General features: G+C 42.7%; 1 protein-coding gene across 1 annotated transcript; it reads right to left on the bottom strand.

The window, feature by feature from the left end:
• Positions 1-484: 484 nt before the first annotated feature.
• On the bottom strand, positions 485-9,925 carry PRSS38 (serine protease 38; the record flags this gene model as incomplete). Its single annotated transcript, XM_081135483.1, has 5 exons — positions 485-492; positions 604-663; positions 8,509-8,780; positions 9,441-9,603; positions 9,877-9,925. The coding sequence occupies 5 exons, from the start codon at positions 9,923-9,925 to the stop codon at positions 485-487; spliced, it is 552 nt and encodes a 183-aa protein (XP_080991609.1).
• Positions 9,926-20,803: the final 10,878 nt, after the last annotated feature.

Raw genomic sequence — 20,803 nt, 5'->3', positions numbered from 1 at the left:
ACTTTTACCATGTTTATTTATCACTGCACTGGAGGTGAAAGCCAGTACAATGAGGCAAGAAAGAGAAAGGAGACCAGACTGGAGAGTGAGAAGTAAAACTGTCTTTGTTCACAGACAACATAATATTGTATGAAGAAAGTAATAATGAATCTATGAAAAAAATTTAAAAACTATTAAAACTAGGTTGCAGCCCGGCCGGGTGTGGCTCAGCGGTTGAGCGTCGACCTAGGATCCAGGCGATCGGGGTTCGATTCCTGGTCAGGGCACATGCCCGGGTTGTGGGCTCAATCAATGACTCTCTCATCATTGATGTTTCTATCTCTCTCTCTCCCTCTCCTTTCCTCTCTCTGAAATCAATAAAGATATATTTAAAAAAAAACAAAAACTAGGTTGCAGAATATGAGATAAACATACAAAATCAAGTGTATTTTTGTTGCCCACAGAAACACTGAAAAACAAACAGAAAGTATTAAAATTGACTTTCTCAGAACTCTGGGAAAACAGTCAAAGGATCACAGCATTCAAGCAAACACTGACTCCAAAAAAAGGCATCTTCGAGATGGCAGAAAAGCTTTAGGGCATTTTTACGTGTCTTTTCCCTACCTCCAATGCCAGTGCAGTGGCAGTTTTGAAGAGGGAAGCCCATGTTCTCAGTATGGGACCCTGGTTGCAGAAGGTGCATAGTAGACATTACTTGCAAATTACTGCCTGTCTGCCTTAATTGGTCTAAGGGCTACCTAAAAGACTGGCACAGGCACTCATCTCTGTTTTGCCTAGTTCAGAACTCAGGCTGGAAAAATGGTGGGTACTTTTCAAAAACTCTGCAAGCCAAGCTAACAATGTACAGAAGTCCAGGGCAAAAGATTATTGTCAAACCATACAACAGATTGCCTAAAGCCCAGGAGAAGAGCTGGGAAGAATTTCTTTGGGAAATTAAGATATTCAAAAGTACTGCTGTACTTGAGAGAATTGAGGTCAATATATATGCCCAAGATAAGACAAATATTCAGAAAAGACATGAGAAAGACCCTAAGGTTTTATCTTGTGCTGATCCCTAGGTTCAGTGCAAGTCTGGCTAAGTGCTGAAGAAATGCTATGGCACAGAGTCAATCTGCAAAAAGCAGGAGAAGAGATTTGCTTGCTTTGTTTGTTTGTTTTTAGTTCCTGTCTTTCAAGAAAATATATGTCAAAAAAGTAGCTGAATTACTTCAGTGATTACACATGACGAGAAATACAGCCTTTGCAAAATAGTTTTGGAAAGTCATTAAATAACAGACTACTACAGCTATCAACAATTTTAAAAAGCCTGGGGAGGGACAGAAATGGATTTCAAGAGTTACCACACTATAATACTCAAAACTCAACTACATACAATACTCATTATATTCTCAAAAGCACAAAACTCAGTATTCCAGTTTTCAGCAACAACAAAAACCATATGGCATACCAAGAAATAGAGAAATATGGCTTATTCAAGGGAACAAAATAAACTGGTAAAACTTGTCCCCAAGGATTTTAGAACTGTCTTAAATATTCTCAACGAGCTCAAGAAAAGCATGGACAAAGGATTAAATTAAATCAAGAAAATGATACATGAACAAAGTGAGGCTACCAATAAACATAAATTATAAAATGAATCAAACCGAAAATCTGGCATTGAGAAGTCTTATAATTGAAATGAAAACTGCACTAGAAGGGCACAACAGCGTAACTTAGAAGGCAGAAGAGAGAATCAGTAAACTTGAAGATAGGACAACTGAAATTATAAAAACCTAAGAAACAGGAAGGAAAAAAGGAAAAGCAAATAGAGCCTAAGAGACCTGTGGAAGAGCATCAAATGAGTCACCATGTTTTATGGGAGTACTAGAAGGAGGAGAGAGAGAGAAAGGGCCAGAAAAATATTTCAAGAAATAATAGGCCCAAACTTCCTAATTTGATGGAAGATATAAATTTTCTAATCCAAGAAGTTCAACAAACTTCCAGTGGAATAAATCAAAGAGAGATCCCACTGAGACTCATAATTAAACTGTCAAAAACTAAAGGCAAACAAAGAATTTTGAAACCAGCAAAAAGTGACTTGTCATTTGTAAGACATCCTCACTAAGATCAATAGTTGATTCTAAAACAAAACAAAACAAAACAAAAACTATGAAGAAAAAACTGTCCACCGAGAATTTTAGATCTGGCAAACATTGCCCTTCAAAAATGAGAAATTAGACATTTTTGGTTAAACAAGTGCTAAGGGTTTGTTATTATTAGATCTGCTTTAGAAGAAATGTTAAAGGGCATTCTTCAGGTTAAGATGAAAGTATACAAGACAATAACTAATAGAACTCTGGTAAAGGTAAATACATGGGCAAATATATAAACCTTCATTTGTCCTTTTGGCTTGTAATACCACTTTTTATTTTCTACAAAATTTAAAAGAAGAATGCATAAAATAATTCTAAATATAGGTTTGGAACACAAATGTACAAATATGTGGTTTGTAGTTTTTGTATGCTATTAAAGTTAAGCTGGTATCAATTCAAACTAGATTGTCATAAATTTTGGATTTTAAATGTAATCCCCAAGGAAACAACAAAGAAAATATCTAAAATATTGCATGAGAAATTATGAAAGGGATTATAACAGATCACTGCAAAACATTAACTAAACACAAAAGAAATCAGCATTGGAGGAAATAAAGCACAAAATGTTTTACAACATAGAGAAAACAAATGGCAAAATGGTAGAAGTTCTTCCTATTGGTAATTACTTTAAATGAAATGGGTTAAACTCTCCAATCAAACCTCAGAGATGAGCAGAACTGAAGTGTCCATCAATGGATGGGTGAATGAACAAAATATGCTATATAATGGAATATTTAGCCATTAAAAGGAGTACAATTCTGATACATGCTACAACTTTGTTGAACTCTGAAAACAGTATGCAAGTGAAATAAGCCAGACACAAAATCACAATTTTTGCTTCCACTTATATGAAATATCTAGAACAGGACAATTCTTACTGATGTAAAGCAAAATAGAGGGGCTGGGGAGAGAGATGTTATTGCCTAATGGTCACAGAGTTTCCATTGGAGTGATGAAACCATTTTGAAGACAGATGATGACGGTTGTACAAGATTATGAATGTAATTAATGCCATTGAATTATACATTTAAAATGTCAAAGTACATACCTATATTTAGATCAAAATCTAATCTTCACAATAAAAAGTCTCAGCTTTTTAAAATAGAAATTGAAAAGTTGACCATGGATAGCTGAGCCTTCTCAACTGTTTCATAAGAAATAACTTCCATCTTGTTTGAGCCACTGTAATTTTGGATTTCTTTGTTATAACAGCTTAGCTTTTAATCTAACTAGAATAATTAGAAAATAACAAAAAATATAACCAACCAAATAATAAATAATATAAACAGTAAATTCACCAAATTAGAATCCTAAATGGCCAATAAATACATGAAAAGATGCCAAAACGTTCTAGTAATTAGGCCTACAAGTTAAAATCATTTTACATACATCAAGTTGGCAAAATTAAACAGCATGATAACACTAAGTGTTAATGGTATGGTATAAGGAAATATTCATGCCTGTTGATGGTACTGTAAATTAGTGATACAAATTAGTAATATAAGTTAGTGAAGATTGAAGGTCAATTTAATATTTAGTAAATTCATATATGCTAGTTGTACAATCTAAAAATTCTACTCCTAGATATATAATCTATGTAGAAATTCTCCTCAGAGGTTTGGAGGTAAGAAAGGCGTGTCAGGGTATATTTGTAAATGCATGCTGGTATAGTTGGGTTGTGACATGACTGGAATTTAATGATGGGATCTGGGATACAAAATTATCCAAAATCCCAGGAATGCAGCACTCAATTGTGAATTATCCTGTCTATTGCCCCACCCTCCAAGATCCACTACATTAAAGATACCCTCACAGATGGAAATAAAGAGAAGCGTTTATTAATGTTCACTGCAGCATTATGTATAATGGCAAAAAGAAACCAATGGAGGAGTCAAGCCCAGCAAGCACAGAAGCAGGCTTTGCTGCTTCTTCCAAGCTATGGCGGCATAGGTAAATGCAGTACTAGAACCCTCCCACAACCACATCATCCAGAACCACCTGAAATCTAGCTGAATGGATTTAAACTAGGGATTTAAAGAAGAAGCCACATCAAGACTGGTAGGAGGGGCAGAGATGCTGAACTGGATGGTCCCACAGCCACATATGGTGGTTTAAAATCAGAAGGGATATCTTAGCCTTGAAGGTACCCCCTGAAGAGTGAGATCTCCCAGACCAGGGTTCCAGAATCAGGAAGCAAAGTCCCCATAACTTATTACTATAAAAACCAGTGGGGATTGTAGCTGAGTGAGAGAGAGGACTGCTGGAGTTCCAGGCAGTTCCTCTTAAAGGTCCCATTGAAGAACTTACTCAGACTCACTAGCAGCTTGAAAGGAACCAGGGACATATTAGAAGGAACTGAATTATCTGGCATCAGAGAGCTGGAGGGGCAGCTTTCTCGCAGAGAAAAGTTCTAGCAGAGGCCAATATTCCTTTTATGAGACATCCCTCCCCCCAATCAACCTGGCTCATACTGTCTGCCCTGCCCTGGTGATTCCCTGAGATCCTGCCCCACCCAACTTGTGGGCCCACCCAAGCTGTTTCCTGTGGCTTTTCCATACAAATAGCCTCTCTTGCCTCATGCTTCAAACTTTCCTAAAACCTCTCAAACAGGCAGCATCTGGCCTCTGTGTACCCTGTACATTTTTTTTTTTTAATCATTTTTAAATTTTTCAATTGCAGTTGACATACAATATTATATTAGTTTCAGGTATACACCCTAGTGATTAGACATTACAAAACTTATTAAGTGATCATCCAAAAAAATCTCATACCCATCTGATACCATACATAGTTATTAGAATTTTATTGACTATATTCCCTATGCTGTACTTCACACCCCCATGACTACACTATAACTACTAATCTGTACTTCCAAATCCCTTCACCTTTTCCACCCATCCTCCCAACACCCTTCCCATCCGGCAACTATCAAAATGTTCTCTGTATCTATAAGTCTGTTTCTGTTCTGCTTATTTATTTTGATTTTTAGATTCAATTGTTGATAGATATGTATTTATTGCCATTTTATTGTTCATATTTTTTATCATCTTCCTCCTGCTGCTGCTGCTTCTTCTTCAAAAAGTCCTTTAACACTTCATGTAGTACTGGTCTGGTGGTGATGAACTCCTTTAGCTTTTTCTTGTCTGGGAAGCTCTTAGTATGATGCTAGAATAAATATAATTGTTTTTGTAATTTTTAGATGCTTCATCTTGTATAGAAATACAACTGTCTTTTGTGTGTTCACTAGTATCCTATTTTGCTGAATTTATTTATTAGTTCTAATTGCTTTTTTGAGGAGTCTTTAGGATTTTATACATATAAGACAATATCATCTGCAGAGATCATTTACTTCTTCATTTCCAGTGTGATGTCTTTTATTTCTTTTTCTTGCCTAAAGGCTCTGGCTAGAACTTCTATACTATGCTGAATAGAAGTGGTGAAAGTAGGCATTCTTGCCTTGTTCCTGATCTTAAAGAAAACTTTCAGTCTTTCACCATAAATTTTATGTTTGCTGTAGGTTTTCCTATATGGCTTTTCCTATATGGCTTTTTTTCTATTCCTATTTTGTTGAGTGTTTTTATAATCATGAAAGGGTACTGAATTTTGTCGCACGCTTTTTCTGCAACAATTGAGATGAGTATGTGGTTTTTACCCTTCATTTTGTTAATGTGGTGTATTACATTGATCAATTTTCATATGTTGAACAATCCCTGCACTCCAGGAATAAAACCCACTTGGTCACAGTGTGTAACCATTTTAATATGTTGCTGAATTCGTTTGTTAGTATTTTGTTGAGAATTTTTTGCATCAATGTTCATAAAAGATATTGATCTGCAGTTTCTTTCTTTTGTAGTTTCTTTGTCTGCCTTTGATTTCAAGATAATGCTGGCCTCATAGAATGTGTTAGGAAGTGTTCCCTCCTCTTCATTTTTTTTGGAAAAATTTTAAAAAGATTGGGATCAGTTCTTCTTTAAATGTTTGGTAGAATCCGCCAGTGAAGCCATCAGGTCCAGGGTATCATTTTGTTGAAAGATTTTTGATTGCTGGCTCAATCCCTTTACTAAAGGTCTAGTCAGATTATCTATTTCTTCATAATTTAGTCTTGGTAGGCTTTCTGTTTCTAGGAATTTGTCCATCGCCTAGTTGGAATTTGTCCAACTTGTTGGAGTACAGTTGTTCATAGTCCTTTCTAAAATCATTTTTATTTCTGTAGAATTGGTAATAATGCCCCCAATTTCATTTCTGATTTTAGCAATTTGAGTTTAATCTTTTTAAATCAGTCCATCTAGCTAAAAGGTTTGTCAATTTTGTTGATGTTTTCAAAGAACCAACTTGGTTTCATTGATTTTCTCCATTGTTTTCTCTTCTTTCTTTCACTTATCTCTGCTCTAATCTTCATTCTTTTCTTCCTCCTGCTAACTTTGGGTTTAGTTTCTTCTTTTTCTAGTTTCTTAAGTTGTAGTTAGGTTGCTGATTTGAGATCTTCCTTATTTTTTAATGTAAGCATTTATAGTTATAAATTTCCTCTTTAGCACCACTTTTGCTGTGTTCTATAAATTTTAGTATGTTGTGTTTTCATTGTTTTTTTTATCTCTAAGTATATTACAATTTCCCTTGTGATATTTTGCTTTGATACAGTGGTTGTTTAAAAGTGTGTTGTTAAGTTTCCACAATTTTGTGAATTTTCCAGTTTTACGTTATTGATTTCTAACTTCATCCCATTGTGATCAGAGAAGATACTCTGTATAATTCTCTTTTAAAATCTATTGAGACTCACTCTGTAACCTAACATGGTCTATTCTGAAAATTCCCCAAATGCACTTGAGATAATTTGTATGCTGTTGGTGTTCGGTGGAGTATTCTGTATATGTGTGTTATACTAGCCGGTTTATTGTGTTGTTTAAATTCTCGATATCCTTACTTATCTTCTGTCTGGCTGTTCTGTCCATTCTTGTGAATGGGGTAGTAAAGTCTCCAATTATTTTTCTAGAACTGTCTCTCCAATTCTGTCAGTTTTTGTTTCATATATGTGTAAGTGCTTGTAATTGTCATATATTCTTGATATAGTAAGCCCTCTATTAATATATAATGTCTTTGTCTCTTGTAACCTCTTTTTTATTCAAAGTCTGTTTTGTCTGATATTAGTACAGCCACTCCTGCCCTCTTTTGGTTACTATTTGCATGAAATATCTTTTTCCATTCTTTCACTTTCAACCTTCTTGTGTCTTTGGATCTCAAGTGAGTCTCTTATAGACAGGATATGGCTGGTTCTGCCAGTCTATGTTTTTTTTTTTTTTATTGGAAATTTTAATCCATTTGCATTTGAAGTAATTACTGACAAAGAGGGACTTACTTCTGTCACTGTGAAATTTGTTTTCTACATGCTCTATAACTTTTTTGTCCGTCATTGCCAGCATTCTGTTTTATGTTGTGCTTAGTTCATATTTTTTAGTGAAATGTTAATTTCACTTAATTTCCTTTTGTGTATATTCTATAGCTATTTTTTGTGGTTATCATGGGAATTCCATTTAACATCCTAAAGTTAAAACATTCTAATTTTAATCTATAGCATCTTACCTTCAATACCATATTTTTAAAAATTAAGTAAACCAGATTTTGAACTTTCTTAACCTGGTATAAGATATCAGTCTAAAATTTCCAGACCAAAGCATCAACTTAATTGTAAACTATTAGAAGCATTTCCATTAAAAGAAAAGAAAAGGAGACCTAGCATCATTTCTACTGGAGTTTCCAGCCACTGCAATAAGATAAGAAAAAAAGAATACAGGTAAAGAAGGGATGAAGCAACCTTATTTTTATTTGAAAAAACCATGCTTTTAAAAAAATCTAGAACAGTCAAATAATCAATTGACCAGCTATTAAAAATTAGTTCCATAAGGTGGCTGGAAACAAGGTCAGTGTGCAAAAATCAACATCTATGACTGATTAGCAAATGCAATTTAAAAGCATCTTTTACTTAGCCATAAACATTCTAAAGTAGCCAGGTACAAACCTACAAAGAAATACTAGGGTTTTATGCAGAAAATGAGAATAACTAATAATTATTTTAATAGGCTAAAAAAATTACTTTAAGTTAAATTTACAGTCTTAGGAAATTTTACTTTGAAACTTGTGGTCTTGAAAAACTAAATATTAATTCCACACTCAAAGTAGAAGTAACTACTTCTCTGTATACAACAAAGCCAGCCAGGGATAAAGCAAAACTCCATACTGACAGAGAAATAAGTTGGGATTATAGTCCTCAGATACCTGCAACCCTGTAACTGATAGAACACTTTCTTTCCTTAGTGCCATAGAACCATCATCCTACCACAAACTCCAATAAAGGGACTGATGTTGTACTTTGTTCTCTTACCTCTTGGGGAGATGAGTCCCCAGCCTGTAGCCCAGCAGGTAAGGTTCTGAAGGTTCATGTCTGGGGTTGCAAGGCAGATGGGGAGTACAGAGTCAGAAAATACAATGCGAGATTTCAGTTGCACCAGAGCGATGTCACCTCCAACAGGGTGGTACACTTCATATGTGTGATGCATGACAATTTTATTCACCTCAAACCACTGGGTATGACTGCCTGCGATCTTGAGGTGCACAAGGCCCACGTACACATCAAATGCCTCAGTGTGGTTGTCCCTGTGGGGACAGAAAACAAAGATATAATGGCTCAAGTATCTTGAACCTGGGGAGAGGAGCCACCACTAGCTCACAGACACAGAGAGGCCTGGAGCATGGCAGCTTGGTATCCAGGCTCTCAGCCAAGGTATGGAAAAGTAATCTGTTGCAGGACAGTGGGGACTTGGTTGTTGGAAGAACTGCCCCCAAAGAAGTCCTGACCTAGGCCCACGGAAGATCCAGGAAACCATCAGGACCTGCCAGCCACCCACAATCCAAGATGAGCTTGTCAGGTGTAAAGTGGGCTGGCTGCCCAGAGGCAAGTCTCTCCTCAGCTCTCACCCTATGGTGTGCCTCTCATCCCCGCCTATGATATGTATCCTCTCCTCTCATCCTATGATGTGGCCCTTCCCCTCTTATCCTGTGATGTGTCTCCTCATCTGTCCTATGATGTGCCTCCTCTCCTCACCTCTCATCCTATGATTTGGCTCCACACTTATCTCAAAGAGCAGATGGTCCTAAGGATCCCTCAACCCTGTGCCAGGAGAAGCTACCCAGGATGGAGCTGTGTGTTGGCCCCCACTCTCCAATTCCAAGTAGTCCCAGCTCGACCCGTCTTGTGTGGTCAACCACATGGTTCCTGGACCTCCATGGGAGTGGCAACTGGCACCACTCACTCACTTGCTAAAGCAGTGGGCTGCTGACAGGACCCAGTACTCATCGATGATGGACCCACCGCAGATGTGGAAGCCCGCGTAGTGCAAGCTGACCTGCCACGGCCACTTCTTCTCAGGGGCGTCCATGCCCCCTGCGATCTTTCCCGGCATGTGACGCTGGCCGCAGGCTGAATGGAGAGATACAGAGCGCGTGAGCAGCAGCTCCGCAGGAGCAGGCCGGGCCCCAAGCAAAGGGGCGGGAGGCTCTGGCGGCCCACAAGAAGAGTGAGTCTGGGGGAGAGGAGAGGCTGGGGTCACAGGGAGGGGGAGAGAGGAGTAGGAGCGGGCGAGGGGGAGGGGGAAGTAAGGGAAAGGTCTCCAACAGGGAAGGGACGCGGAGGGAGGAAGTGCTGGACTGCCTCCAGAACCACTGCCGACGGGGGGGGGGGCGGGGGTCCTACCCACGCTGCGGTTCGACACCTCCTTCCTGAAGGGGCACCTGTGCGCCATGATTGCATCCCGGGCGGGGGGCAGGAGGAGCAGCAGCAGCAGGAGGAGGCTCCAGGCTTTGCTCGAGGCTCCAGGCCCAGAGCGAGGGCAGAAAAGAGGGGCGACCATGAGGCTGAAGGCCCCTGGGGTGCGACAGCTGAAGGCCGCTGGACTCCCGATGGCTGCCTGACACGCGCACGACGCCCTGACACCGCCGAAGCGCGACTGCCGCCGTGTGGGCCCAGGACACGCGCACGCGCAGGACGCAACAGCCCCAACGCGACCGCCTCCCGCGCGTGAGCGAACCCTGACGCCTGGCTTTGCCTCGGCCAATCGCGGTGTCCCCCTGCCCCTCCATCCGGGCACGTTAGGACGGCCCTGGAGGCCCTGGCAGGTCACCCGCTCACCCACTGGCGGGCGCAGGCGCAGGCGCAGGCGCAGGCGCCCAGTGGTCGGCCTCCAGGATGACAGGCTCCTGGTGTTCTCACCCCCGGGCAGCTGTGGTCAGTGGTCTCCAGGGATCTCACTCCCGGGTCGGCTGTGGTCAGTGGTCTCCAGGGATCTCACTCCCGGGTCGGCTGTGGTCAGTGGTCTCCAGGGATCTCACTCCGGGGCAGCTGTGGTCAGTGGTCTCCAGGGATCACACTCCCTGGATGGCTGTGGTCAGTGGTCTCCAGGGATCTCACTCCGGGGCAGCTGTGGTCAGTGGTCTCCAGGGATCTCACTCCCGGGTCGGCTGTGGTCAGTGGTCTCCAGGGATCACACTCCCTGGATGGCTGTGGTCAGTGCTCTCCAGGGGTCTCTCTCGGGGTCAGCTGGCCAGATACAGTGGAGATAAGGTCACACCGTCTCCCAACATCTAGCCAAGTCCGGGTTTGGTCATATGAGGCAGTATTATAAATAAACGTGCAAGCACAATTCCTCATCTCGATCATACTGATGTGACACTGAACAAAGCAAGTTATATGACCGTCAGAGAAAATAGGGCTGGGAAAGTACACTATACCACTGAAGCCCCCTGAAAACTTCAGAGCTCTGCTGTCCTGACAGGATGTACACAAATGAACAGGACTTTGTTCCAATAAAACTTTATTTATAGACACTGAAATTTGAATTTCGTTTGAGTTTTACATCTCACAAAATATTCTTTTGTTTTCCCTCAAGCACAAAAAAATGTAAAAACCATTCTTCATTCACGAGTTCGCAGAAACAGGTAGTTTGCCAGCCTCTAGGTGTTTCATATATGCACATGGTGTCCCCAAAAATGTATACACCCTTTAATAGCTGATTCTATTACATTTTGAAAGAAAATGTATTTTAATAAACATTGCCTTTATAATTATTCAAGATGTGTATACATTTTTTCAAGGTGTGTATATATATTTGTTGTTTAATCTTTTATTTGGATGTGGTCCTTTTCCATAAAATTACTTCCCCTGGGGTTTATTTTATTTTTTTTAATTGAATTTATTGGGGTGACATTGGTTAATAAAATTATATAGGTTTCAGGGGTACAATTCTATAATTGTACCCCTGTATATTGTATTGTGTGTTCACCACCACAAGTCGAGTCTCCTTCCATCACCATTTGTCCCCCCTTCACCCTTCCCCCCTTCACCCTCTTCTACCTCCCCCCTTTCCTCTACACATATATTTAAATAGATTTTATTTTTTTATAGAAGTTTTAGGTTCACAGCAAAATTAATTAGAAGGTATGGAGGTCGATAATGGGGGTGTGGGGTCAGGTGGTATTGGGAAATCTTTATATTTCTTGATATTAATCCCTTGTCTTTTACAGATGGTCCCTGACTTATAATGGTTTGACTTAACGATTTTTTGACTTTACAACTGTGTGAAATACCCATACAACCATTCTGTTTTTCACTTTCAGTACAGTATTCAATAAATACACAAGATATTCAATGCTTCAATATAAAATAGGCTTTGTGTTAGATGATTTTGCCCAGTTGTAGGCTAATGTAAGTGTTGAGCATGTTTAAGTTAGGCTAGTCTAAGCTATGATGTTTGGTAGGTTAGGTGTATTAAATACATTTTTGACTTATGATCTTGTCAACTTATGATGGGTTTATTGGCATGTAACCTCATGATAAGTTAAGGAGCATCTATACTATATACTGCCAATAATTTCTGTTCTTTCATGGTTACTCGCACTTCAATATGTTTAATATATTTCAAGTGTGTTCATAATTGCTCAATGGAGAATTTTTATGATAGCTGCTTTAAAATCTTTGTCCAATAATTCAAACAATGTATTAGCTTGATGTCTATTGATTGTCTTTTCTTATTGGAGTTGAGATTTTTCTAGTTCTCAGTCTGACAAGTAATTTTGAGCTGTATCCTGTGCATTTTGAGTATAACTTTATAAGTCTCTGGTTCCCACTTAAATCTATTTTAGCAGGCAGTCAACCTGGTAAATTCAGAATGCATATCCTGGCTCAATTTAGTGGACTGTGGTTCCAACGGTAGTTGAGTTTATAAAGTCTCTGCAGGGGTATGCTGCTAAACATTCTATAATGCACAGGACACCTTCCAGAACAATGAATTTTCCAGCTCCAAATGTCAGTAATGCTGAGGTTGAGATACCTTGGTCTATAGGCTCGACAGGGGCCACCTTACTGGTGGGAAAAGGTTTGGAACATAGCTTCCCATCAAGGAAGCCAGCTTCTTCAGTGAATTTTGGAGGACAGAGGGGTGCAGCTTTCCTCATATTTGCCTCAAGAACAGGCAGAATGGTGAGGTTTCTGTCATGTTGGCCCACCCTCTCCTGACCCTTGGCTGTTCTTATGGCTAGTGTGTGTGGGGGGTGGGGGGGTGGGGGGGTGGAGAGGGGATGGCTGTTGGCATTTCCAGGTTGCAGGCTTCTGTAACCCCAAGATGGACACACAGGGAAAAGAAACACCCCAGGGAGCTCCCCAGTGGGTTCTCTTTCCAGTCCTGAGATCCTACCTAGTCTACCTCCTTTTACTCACCTCACAGAATCTTTTGGTAAGGGACTTGTGGTGTTGTGATTAGTGGCATAAATAAAATGGAATGTGTTCATCATTTTTGTCTTAAACCTCAAAGAACTGGAAGTACTTCATAACTTTAATTTTTTTTCTTCTCCCAGCTGAGTTTGTTTCCCACAAATTGCGATTTTCAACGTGATTGATTTGGTGTTTATTTTTCATGTTAGAGGCCCTTCTTAGATGTCTGGTATGGGTGGGAAGAGATTAACCAAAGAACTTATATGCATGTATGCATGACCCATGGACACAGACAATAGTGTGGTGAAGGCCTGGGGTTGTGGTGGGGGGGGAGGAGGTAGAAGGGGTCAATGGGGAAAAAAGAGGACATTTGTAATACTTTCAACAATAAAGATAAATTTTTAAAAAGACTATTAGAATAAAAAGCGATGGGAAACTCTGGGCTGTGGACATGGCTTATTTACTTTGATCTCAGTGAGACAACTGGGTGAGTCATGGGGAGCTGCAGATATCAGTATCTTTATAACATGTCTTCTGGGCTTGTCAGCTTCACAGATGATCAAAAATTCTTTCCTGAATGGCAGGGGTCTTATTGCAGGGTTCTGGCATTTAGGTAGAAGGTATCTGTGTCTAAACATTCTGCATTAAGTATGTTCATCATCTCCTAATCTTCCAATGTTGGCATCCAGGGCCCTAAAAACTGTGCCTGGGACTCCCCAATGTAGATTACCTGTTTTACTCTCTGCAGAAAACAAAATTCCAGATTTCTGCAATAGGAAGCTACGTTAGTCCAGAGGTATGGAGTAGGGAGAAGACTTAGCTATATAGTAATTGCTTTCAAATAGCCCCTACCCCCTCCAATACTCCTAGGGTTAGCATTCCATCCCATAGTCAGATCTAGACATACTGGTTCTTTTTGAGAACTCTGTGCTACATAGATCATGACATTTTCAGCTTTCTTTATGGCTCACTCAATTCTATTAGGTCAGTTACTATTTATAGACCTGCCATTCAGCCATAAAACCTGTTCTGTTAAGGTATAACTTACACACAGTAAAATTTATCCGATCATGCAAGTTTTGACAGCCATATTACCACCACAGTCAAGCTATAGAAGAGTTTCACTGCCCTGCCCAGTCTACTGTACCCCCGTGTAATCAAGCCCTCCTACCTCCAAAGCCCCTTGAAACAACTAATCTAGTTTTCCACCCATATAGTTTTGCCTTTTCCAGAATATCAAATATGTAGTCTAGTTAGCGTAACACATTTGAGATTCATCTATAGGGTGGCCAATAAAACCAACTTGGCCTGGAATTTTATTTTCTGAATTCAACTTCTGTAGCACATACAGGACTGCTGGTTTCTTCTTGAGTGAGTTTTGATGCCTTGTTTCTTCAAGAAAATTGTCCTTTTCATTTGAGTTGTTGAATTATTGGCATGAAGTTATTAGTAAATATGCCCTTATTATCCTTTCAATGTCTGTAGTAATGACCCTCTTTCACTCCTGATATTGGTAGCTTCTGATTATTGTTTTATATATGAAGGCTATTGTTTGTTTGTTTGTTGTTGCATGCTACTTTACTGAATTTTCTTTCCATTCTTGATAGTTTCACATCGATTCTCTTTTTGTTATTGAGTTGTAAGATTTTTATAAATTCTTGATACATTCTCATCAGATACATGGTGTGCAAATATCTTCTCACAGCTGTGTGCTGTCTTTTTACCTTCCTGAATGTGTTCTATGACACACAAAATTTTAATTTTAAAGAAGTCCAGTTTATTTATTTATTTTTGCCATTTATACTTTGGATTTTCTCATCTAAGAAACCATTGCTTAACCCAAGAGCATGAAGATTTACTCCTATGTTTTCTTCTAAGTGTTTTATCATTTTAGCTCCTGGCAGCCTCTCCCTCAGCTCTGGGCAAGGGTGTCACTCAGGGAAAAGATGAGTGGGCTTGGGAAAGGAGGACCGAACGCTCTCCCACTGGCCCCTTCCCTTGGGGGCCAGGCGGACCCTCCCTCTTTCACCTCTCACTGCTGTCCCCATGGCACCTGTGGACAGTACCAGGCATGTGTCCCCTAACCAAACACAGCTCTGGAGTCAGGAGGGGAAAAGGCCAGCCCTGGGCAGGCCTCCTGGTCAGTCTCCTGTGCAAATCCTGGTGGCCAAGGCCTGAGGAGCCAGAGGTTAGGGATGGAGCAGGCCACACATCTGGTCAGAAGTTGGGACCCTCAGCAAGGGGCCGGGAGCCTCCTGTGGTTGGCTGATGCCCTCCCAGGCTGTGGGTAGCCTGTGTGCAAATGTGTTTGTCTGGGGGCCCTACAGTATGGGCAAGTACCACTGTGTCACCTAACTTACTGTTTCCAGATCATTTGTAGGGCTCCCCCCGGGTCTCCCTTCCGAGGTCTGGCACTTGGAAGGTGTGGATCCTTTGCTCCCCCCACCCCATGCTTACTGAAGATCTCTCCTAAAGAAAAGTGGCTCAGCACCCACCCCTCCCACCTTCAACACACTCTGGGTTCCAGCTGAAGCAAGATACCAGCAAGCTCTGCCCTGCCCTCTGCCCCCTCTGCCCTCTGCCTGGATGCCCTCCCTCTGCCCAGGTCCAAATCCCTGGTGGCTGCCACTTCATCCCTCTGCCCCACCATGGTCATCAACTGGCTCTCACCTCCCTGGGGGTTGGTCAGAAGGGCAGGGTCCAGGTGCGCCCACACTTGCAGGGGAGTGTGCTCAGCAAACGAATGAGTGGAATACTTCCTCCTGCAGAGAATTTATCTTGATTCTTTTCAGCACCACATGGGTAGCAGGGCCTCAATCTGTACCTCATTTCTATCAGACTCTGAACATAAGGAAAGAATTGAGTTTGAGGGAGGTATCATTTCCAATCTAAGCAGATTTCGGTTTTGGAACCTTCTCCTTTGAAAATCACAGAAAGCCAATCCTGACAGGAATGCTTTCTTCTGAAATTGCAGAGTAATTTATTTATTTGTTCAGGCCATGCACTCAATGGGATGGCATCTGGAGATAAACATCTGCTTTTGATGAGAGTCTGCCGTTTAGCCATGCGCCGCACACTGCAACTTTGGCCACACAAATGCAGAGTGCCCGGCCCTCTTTCTAACATGAGATGCCGGCCAGAGTCAGGCCAGGTGTGGAGTCTCCCACAGGATGGCCGATTACAGAAGGAGGCTTAGGGCCTCCAGCCCTCCTCTCCCCAAGACCCTGCTCCAGGCCTTCTGCTTTCTGCTTGTCTGTCCCCCTCCTAGCCCACGAGACACACCCAAGCTAGGGCGTCAAGGGCAATAAAAAGTAACTTCCTGGGAAGAGGCACATGCTCCGGAGTCCTCCTCTACTCTGTCCAGGTGAGCCTCATGCAGCCATGGCCCTAATGGAGTTAGGTGCTGGCTGTGTGCCTAACATTGTACAAAGGACTTCCACTTAAACCCCATGGGCCCAACTGGAAGGGTGGAGGAGCCCGACCACACGTGGGTGTCACCAACACGCTCCAGCATCATTTCTGGGCCTGTCTGTGGCTTACCCTGGATGAGGGAGCATTGTAAGCACCTGTAGCTGTTACCAGGTGCGTCTGGGCCTGGGGTGGCCTGTCTTGGGCCTGCAGGTAGCGTTTGGGTTCTTGACTTTGTGTAGGAAAGATATCACTACATGAGTCCTGGTGATTTTAAGAGTATGTTTCACTGCTGGGGACAGTGAAACGAAGGAAGGGCTTAAGGTAGAAGCAGCAACAGGAGAAAGTCAGAGAAAAAAGGGGGCCTTGGAGACAGGTTCAGGGGGTAAGCCCAAGACGAGCTGCCGCTGCCTGCTGCTCCCCTGGTTGCAAGTCTCATGGGGTCCCTTAGAGTTTAGGAGAAAAACAGCAAAGATATAAGGCAAGTGTGTGCTGTAGTGAGATTGTGCTGTGGGTCCTTTGTCTTAAAGCTTTTTCTCTTTCTTGAGCCAGCTGAAATCCTAGGGGAGGCCTCAGGGAAGGGTCTTAACAGAATATTCGTTAGCTTTTTCAGGTATGTCTTTCAATATGTTGATTCATCAAAATGTGTGTATAGAGGGGTCAGGGTTATTTTCTGGTTAGTTTTATTTTTAAAGAACATTATTGAAGGGGGACCAAGACTGAGGCCATTCTGTCCCGGGATGGTCTGGAATGTGTAAACCATTTGTTCCTAAGTGTCGTTGGTTGGGGAAGATAAAATCTTGTGATTCATTAGCTGGCTGCAAATTGCTCAAATTGTTTGGCCTTGCCTAATTATTTTGTCTCAGTTTCCATTATTCCACTTGTCAAGGAATTTCCCCAGCTTCTTACTATCCGGCCTCATAGCCATCTGCTCCTGTCCCCGACCTGCACTCTTTCCGTCTTCCCCATGAAGAGCTGGGGCACAGAGCCAGGTCTCCTTGCCTCTGCTCCTTCCACCAGGTGCCCTCCTGCATGAGTGTTCCTTCCCACACAGTTCCTGCAGCCTTGATGCACAGAGAGAGAAGACCTGAGACCTGGGGGACTGACATCTTGAGCACCTCCGGCTGTGTCTCACAGAGACTGCAGCCATTTCCGGAAAGACTACCAGGCACTGGACAGGTCAGCTTCTCTCCATGCAATCCCTGGATCCATCACCATATCCTTCAGAAGCACTTAGTCCTGGTCACACTGCAGAATTCCAGACACCTCTGACTTGTTTCCTCTGCTGCTTCTGTCAGAGGGAGCCCCCAGAGCCCTGAGTGCCACATGAGGAGCCCACCCCCCTCTGCCCCACTGCCCCTCTCTCCTTGGACACTGATCCCCTCCAGGGGCGGAGCGGTGCTTGTTGAATAAAGTTGGTCACCAGGAGCAGGCAGCATCCTACTTGCTGCTGGACCCACATTACCTCCCATCTGTCCTAAATTCACTGCTGTAAACACCTGTGCCATGGCAGAAACCAATAAATGAAAAACATGAAGAGCGTGGGGAACCAGTTGGAACGTTTCCGTGGATGGGGCTGGTGTCCAACGGGCCACTTTCACTGGAAGTCCCCAGCCCCACCTCCCTAGCCCAAAGCAGATTCTAGTCTTGCTGTCACCTGCCATCAGCTTGCCCGGAACTATATAGCAAGAGGTTCCTGCTGAGACTACGAAGGTGCCCAGTCACGTCACCTACCAGGTCAAAAGCAAGGATGGTCTTGTCCCCATGGCTGTGACCCTCATGATGAGCTTCATCTGCTCCTTCCGTCTCTTCAAACACGTGAGAGAGAGGAAGGGGACTCTCCCAGGACTACAGAACTAAGGGACTCCTGGAACAGGAGCAGCTTCACTGTCGCTCAGTTCCTGACACCACCATAGAACAGATGTCGAGCAGAGAGGCAGTAACACCTTGGGCCAGGAGCTCTGCCTGGTTGTGACATTGGGTCTTCAGGATCCCCATGTTACAGGTGCAGAAATGGGTGTCCAGAGGCAGGCTGTAACTTTCTGAGGCCCCATTGGTGGTGAGAAGAGCCAGCACCAAGGCTCGAGCGTCCACTCCCTTTGGGTAAGTGGGGAGTGAGGGCTGGAACCCGGCTCTCCTGGATGATGGGACAGAGGAGCAGATTCTAAGATGCCCTGACATTCCTGTCTGGTGCACACACAGCTTTTCCCAGTTATTCAATCACATACTAATTAGGTGCTGCCACAGGATTCTACAGATGGAATCATGATCCCTGATCAGCGGGGCTTAAGATTAATACTGGGGTGGGCTTGACCTGATGCACAAGGCCCTTTAAAATCAGAGTTTTCTCTCCAGCTGGTTGCAGAAGGGACGTCCAAGAGTCACGGCATGAGAAGGGTTTTACTGCTGCTGCTGCTGGTGCGAAGACGGAGGGGCCACGGCGGAGGAATGTGTATGACCTCCGGGAGCTCAGCGCAGCCCAGCTGACAGCCAGAAAGGAAATGGGGATCTGGATCACGCTGCCACAGGAGCTGTAACCTGCCAACAACCTGGAGGAGCTCGGAAGAGCCCGGAGGAGGCCAGATGAGGACGCAGCCTGGCCAACACCCTCCCTGATTTCAGAATTCCGGCCCCAGCGCTGTGAGGGAATACATTTTTGTTTTTTCAAGCCACCCAGTTTGTGAAATTTTGCTATAGCAGCCCCAGGGGGAAAAAATACAAATCCTGTTACCTGGATGCAACAAATTTGTTACCTGGAACAAATACCTAAAAATGTGGAAGTGCTTTGGAATTAGATAATGGCTTGAAATTTTTGAGACAGAGGATAGAAAAGGCCTCGACTGCCTTGAACAGGCTGTTGGTAGAAATACGGACATGAACGACTCTGCCAGTGAGTGCTCAGAAGGAAGTGAGGAACACGTCACTGAAAACTGCAGGGAACTGGTTAAAAGGCGAGAGAGAACTTAGGTAAAAACTTGTAAATAATAAACCTGAGCCCTGCCGGGCTTGGCTCAGTGGTTGAGAGTTGACCTAGGATCCAGGCGATCGGGGTTCGATCCCAGGTCAGGGCACATGCCCGGGTTGTAGGCTTGATCCCGTCAGGGGCGTGGAGGCAGCCGATCAATGATTCTCTCATCATTGATGTTTCTATCTCTCTCTCTCCCTCTCCCTTCCTCTCTCTGAAATCGATAAAGATATATTAAATAATAATAATAAACCTGAGATTTCTAAGCAAAATGCTGAAAATGCAACCTGATTTCTTCTTGTTGTGTACAGTAAAATATGAGAGGAAAGAGATAAATTGAGGGAGAAACTGTCAAGCAAAAATAAGCCGGCATCTGATGGTTTGGGGAATTCTCAGTACGTCCAGATTGCGAAAAGATGCTCAAATTAGGAGATTCGTGTTTGGGAACGTGTGCACTGGAGAGAAAACCAACAATGTGGCTAAAGAGATTAAGTGTGTGACTTGTGATTGCCACAACCATCTCAGCAGAAGCCAGGAATGGGATGGGGTTGCCTAGGAAAGATCTGTGGAGGACCCTCCTCTCCGATGGTGTGCATCCCTATGACAAACACAGGAGACACACAAGGTATCTGAGGTTACAGCAGCAGAAAAACTGCATCTTTAGATTCAAAGGGAAAAAATGAAAAAGGACTGTTGGACTTCCAACATTCTACAGGCAGGAAATAGGCTGACAGAGCTACTGAGCTGCGAACATGTTCTACCTTTCAAGGAAAAGAGTGATTCCGAGAGTGGAGTCATGGGTGCAGAGCGCAAGGCCTTGAATCACAGAGGATTCTTTTCAGGTCTTGAGACCTAAAGGAATCCACCCTGTTGGGTTTTGATATTACTCAGGCCCAGAGACTTCCCTTCCTTTACTTCCATCCTTTCCTTCCCTCCTTTTTTTAAGTACTTTTTTTTTAAAGAGCGGTTTTAGGTTCACAGCAAAATTGAGTGGAAGGCACAGATATTTCCCAGATATTTCCTGTCCCCACATACAAACAGCATCTACGACTGTCACCATCCCACACCAAACAGGTACATTTGTTACCACATTTGAGCCCACACTGACACATCCTTATCACCCAAGGTCCATAGTTTACATTAGGTCCACTCTTGATGCACTCTATGGGTTTGAGACAAATGTATCTGCCACTGCAGTATCGCAGAGTAGTTTCACGGCCCTAAAAATCCTCTGTGCTCCGCCAATTCATCCTGTCTGCCCCCGGCCCCTGGCAACCCCTGATTCTTTCACTGTCTCCATAGTTTTGCCTTTTCTAGAATGTCATAGATTTGGAATATGATATGTGGCCTTCTCAGATTGGCTTCTTTCACTTACTATTATTTATTCAGTTTCTTCCATGTCTTTTCATGGCTCAACAGCTCATTTCTTTTTAGAACTGAATAATAGTCCATCATATGCATACAGCACAATTTATTCACTCATTCAGTCCTTTGGATAACAGCCCTTTATCTGATGTATCATTTGCAAATATTTTCTCCCAA

This window comes from Miniopterus schreibersii (assembly GCF_964146895.1).
Source record: "Miniopterus schreibersii genome assembly, chromosome: 4".
NCBI lineage: Eukaryota > Metazoa > Chordata > Mammalia > Chiroptera > Miniopteridae > Miniopterus > Miniopterus schreibersii.
This window is presented reverse-complemented; position numbering and strand designations above follow the sequence as displayed.